The following is a 4,567-nucleotide window of genomic DNA, read 5'->3' on the forward strand; positions in this document are numbered from 1 at the left end:
AGATTCGGTAGAGGAGTAGGAAGTTGAGGATGCGGCATTGAGTTACCATATATTTTAAATGTGTAAATAATTATTTTATTACTGTGATGCTTAAATTAATGCGAAAACTTGGATGACTCAAGGTCAACGAAGGTGAGAATTTGGCCACAATCATAACGAAGGGGTTGAGAGTATATGATCACATGTAGATTGTAGACAAGGTTGTTCATCAAAAACAAACCCATCATATATGGTTGTAAACTGATGAAGTCTCCCTTCCTCAATCTCTTCTTCCACGCAAATGAGAGAAATTTATTCAGATGCGTGGCCATTATTTATGATCACGACCGCGCTGGCTGTTATCTTCCTGCTGGCAAATTTAGTGCTGACTAAGAAGGCAAGAAAAAGGGTCTGTAAGTTGCCGCCAGGCAGAAGAGGGTGGCCACTTCTGGGTGATAGCATCAGCTGGTACAATGCCGTCGCAAGTTCTCATCCCCCTCTCTATGTTGAAGAACAAGTCAAAAGGTAGAAACCAATATTTAGATATACAAGTGATAGCCTGGAAACAAATTAAGTGATTTCTTTTTTCTCTTTTTACATAAATTCGTTTCTTTCCGAATTTGTTACCTTTTGCAAAGCTTAATTGAGACATTAACAGGTTTGGCAAGATATTTTCATGTAGCCTATTTGGGAAATGGGCTGTGGTGTCTGCAGACCCAAGCTTTAATCGGTTTGTGATGCTGAACGAGGGCAAGCTGTTCCAGTCGAGCTATCCAAAATCGTTCAGAGATTTGGTCGGCAAAAACGGGGTTATCACTGTGCAAGGAGAGCAGCAGAGAAACCTTCATGCGATTGCTTCCAATATGATGCGTTTAGACAAACTAAAGTCCCATTTCTTAGAGGATATTCAAAAGGTTGTTCTTCAGACTCTGAGTCATATCCAGGACAATCGGATCATACTTCTTCAGGATGTTTGCAGAAAGGCAAGTAGTTATAATGCCTATTCTATTCAATATGTGGAGTACTATCTATGCTATTTAATATTTAGTCTGTTGGTTATAATTTCTCCCTTGTGCTCCAGCTGGCTATTAATCTGATGGTCAATCAACTTCTGGGAGTATCGAGCGAAGCGCAAATCAATGAGATGGCTCAACTCTTCTCCGACTTCGTTGATGGTTGCCTGTCTGTTCCGATCAACTTGCCAGGTCTTTGCTTATCACACTGCCATGAAGGTATCACAATATATACATATATATATATATATATATATATTGCAATAGAAGGTAACACAACAGTGATGACTAATTAATCCATATGAAGTGTGAAATTCTCTCTTTCTACAGGCGCCTGCCTTTGAGCCTAATTTGAACACTCGCCACGTCATTCCTACTTTATTAAAACTTAAGGCCAAATGATAATTATTATCTTTTAGTATTCTTAGTTCTATAAAAGATTGATTTCCCTCTGAAAATTCGTTTCCACTATCTTTCATTCTGCTATGGTGCATATCACACTGCCCACCTTTGTCTACATCATATGCTGGGTGAAGAGCATATTCCGGATGTGTATGACTTTAGTGGAAGTTTGCGCAACAACTGTTTGATGCAGTGCTTATCAGGGGGCCATTTCTCAACTTCAAGAAAATTCAGAGGGTCTGGGTCTGAAAGTGGGAAGTTTGCAGCCTGTTCTTCAAGAGATTTTCCTTTTCTTCTTTTTCAAGATAATGATGGCATTTGCCATTTCTCTCTACCCAGCGTTTCTCCCTCTCTTTTTCCATCGCCCCTGATCGGTCAGAGTGACCGCCTCTGTACTTTCTTTTCTTTTCTTGTTCTTTATAGTTCACCGAAACGACGTTGTTTTGGTTGAAGACCAGCTTTTGGACCAAAGGCAAGCAGCCAAGTTGGGGGTGGCCACATGTCATTCGGCCCAACGCCAGTTTTTATTATTTAAATAATTAAAATTAATAATAGATGTTAATCTCTAGGATCTGATATGAACTTGTTATACTCTGAAATGTGGAAAGGCGAGGGAGAAAATCATAAGCAAGATATTCATAACAATAGAAAAGCGCAAGCAAGAGGGAGCTTCAGAAGTTGGTAATGGCGTGCTTGGAAGGCTATTGATGGAAGAAAACCTAGCAGATGATGCCGTAGCAGACTTTATCATAAATCTCCTCTTCGCTGGAAACGAAACCACTGCTAAAACTATGCTTTTTGCAGTGTATTTCCTCACTCAATGTCCTCGGGCATTGACACAGCTTCGAGTAAGCAATATTTCATTCTTTGACTACCATTTTCTTTGTTTTGCACCCTTTAACACAAAGCTCATCTTTGACTAGGATGAGCAAAACAGTGTTAGGCCTAACTCTGGAGAGGAAATGCTAACCTGGCAAGATTACAAAGCTATGTCCTTCACTCAATGTGTGAGTTATTATCTCCTAATTACATTGTTTTTTCCCTTCAAATTAATTGTCAGCTTCATCCAGGTTTCAAATTATTTTTGGCTTCATTTTTTTCTATATAGGTTATTGATGAAACGCTGCGGTTGGGAGGAATTGCAATTTGGTTAATGAGGGAGGCAAAACAAGATATTACCTATCAAGGTACATTTATATATACTAATATTTATTATTACATGTGTTGTACGTGAATATTTATCATTTATTTATTTTTAATGATTTTTATGTATAAATATAAATATTTTTGAAATATAAATAATTCAATTTTTTATAACATTAATATATGAATTATTTAATATTATTTGAATTAAATAAATACATTTTAGTGAAAGTACTCGATGCAATTAAAATTCTTATTTACAAATTAAATAGTTTTTATGAATATTTATAATAAAAAAACATTTAAAATGATAGTTTACATATAAGATTGGATTTTATCCTATTTAGCAATTGTGCTTACCTCTTAATTTCGAATTGGGTCTAATACAGTTATGTACAATTGTAAATATTATTTGTATAATATTTAAAAATTTATCAATATTGACAAATAACAATTTTAGAAATATAATGAGTAAAATTATCTATTTTCGTATGTGTCTGTGTGTATGTAAAACAAGCAATGACAAATTTAGAATTTGTAATTAAATGTCTTTCAATAATATGAGTAATGAAAACTTTTGAAAAATGAAGTGTTTGGTGACTTAATTTGCAGATTTTGTGATTCCCAAAGGATGCTTTGTTGTTCCATTTCTCTCAGCTGTTCACTTGGATGAAAATTTGTACAAGGGAGCCTTATCTTTCGATCCCTGGAGATGGATGGATCCTAAAAATGAGGTTCGCCCATTAAGCAATAAAATGGTATTTAAAAAAGGGTGTTTCCGGGACTTGTATTAATTAATAACAAACTTTGTGATGAAGGAAAAGAGGAATTGGAGAAGCAGCCCCTTTTACTCGCCCTTCGGGGGAGGTGCTCGGTTTTGTCCTGGGGCAGAGTTGGCTCGTCTTCAAATTGCTCTCTTTCTACACCATTTTGTTAATTCATATAGGCATGCCCTTCATCTTCAAACATTTCAGATAAGGACATTCAACCCAAACTGATTATTAATTTGTATTGCATGACCAGGTGGATTCAACTCAAGCAAGATCGAATGTCTTTCTTTCCCTCAGCTCGGTTAGTGAATGGCTTCCAGATTCGTCCCATCAAACGTCATAAATCAAAGCAGAAACAGAAAGGGTAGCTATTATGTTACTTATATAGTACTTCATTTTAGGAATATACTTGCTTCGAAGTTGTTTCATACAATGATATTTTTAAATGAAGTGCAAATTTATTTCCCTTTCAATTATAAGGTATATTTGTGCAACACGTATTGCATGATATTGGAGATTTGTAATGAGATGTATACTTCCAATGTTATAAATTAACAACTTTATACAAATGTCCATTGGCTAGATTTTGTGTAACACAATCATCTGTGTAGAAAATTTAGCCTTCGCAAGAACTTGTTGGAGAGGAGGCAAAATTTTAGTAAAAGTAGGCTCCCTTAAATATTAGTGCAAGTAGACGAATTTTAAGATAAATAATGGAAATGTAAAGAACTTAAGCACGAAGGTTGTCTACGTAAGAAAAACGTACCGATTAGAACAATATTGTGGAATAATTTACTCTAATTAACCTTGTAGTAGTCTTGTATCTTTTGAAAACTAATGCAGAATGACTGCAAAATCATAATTTTTGAATGTCTTACGAGCCTATTGCTTTACAAAGACCCAGGGTAAGAAACTGCTACAAAATTCAGTGATAATCACACGTTTGATGGTACAAGAATCCTAACCTAATGATGGAGGGAAAGTGATTTCTCTTTAATGAGCAGAAAGTTTCCTACTCTTGTGATTTTGAGAGCACTCTAGTGAATTGTTGTGTGCCGTTAGGTGAAACATCCAAACCTATTTATAATCCTTTGAAGATCAACTAATAACTTTCATCAAGATAATCTTAATAATATTTTATCAGATGATGTTAATATCTAGTAATCTTGATAATTAATTTTATAAAAAAAAAAGGATAAAACGTTTTCTTTGATAGTATAATCGAAATAGGATAACCATCATGGGTGTTAATCTTAACAA

The 4,567-nt window shown here is 35.1% G+C and overlaps 1 protein-coding gene across 1 annotated transcript; it reads left to right on the plus strand.

Annotated features, from left to right (window-relative positions):
- Positions 1-162: 162 nt before the first annotated feature.
- Positions 163-3,865, plus strand: LOC110422666 (Cytochrome P450 superfamily protein). The gene is given in 10 exon segments (XM_021436670.2): positions 163-504; positions 638-962; positions 1,061-1,186; positions 1,188-1,211; positions 2,003-2,242; positions 2,318-2,401; positions 2,503-2,581; positions 3,150-3,271; positions 3,356-3,483; positions 3,561-3,865. Coding segments are annotated over 10 exon segments (1,467 nt in total). The 5' UTR covers positions 163-280; the 3' UTR covers positions 3,676-3,865.
- Positions 3,866-4,567: the final 702 nt, after the last annotated feature.

The sequence above is a fragment of the Theobroma umbraticum genome, unplaced genomic scaffold (assembly GCF_002168275.2).
Source record: "Theobroma umbraticum cultivar Fairchild unplaced genomic scaffold, ASM216827v3 scaffold_146.0, whole genome shotgun sequence".
Taxonomy (NCBI): domain Eukaryota; kingdom Viridiplantae; phylum Streptophyta; class Magnoliopsida; order Malvales; family Malvaceae; genus Theobroma; species Theobroma umbraticum.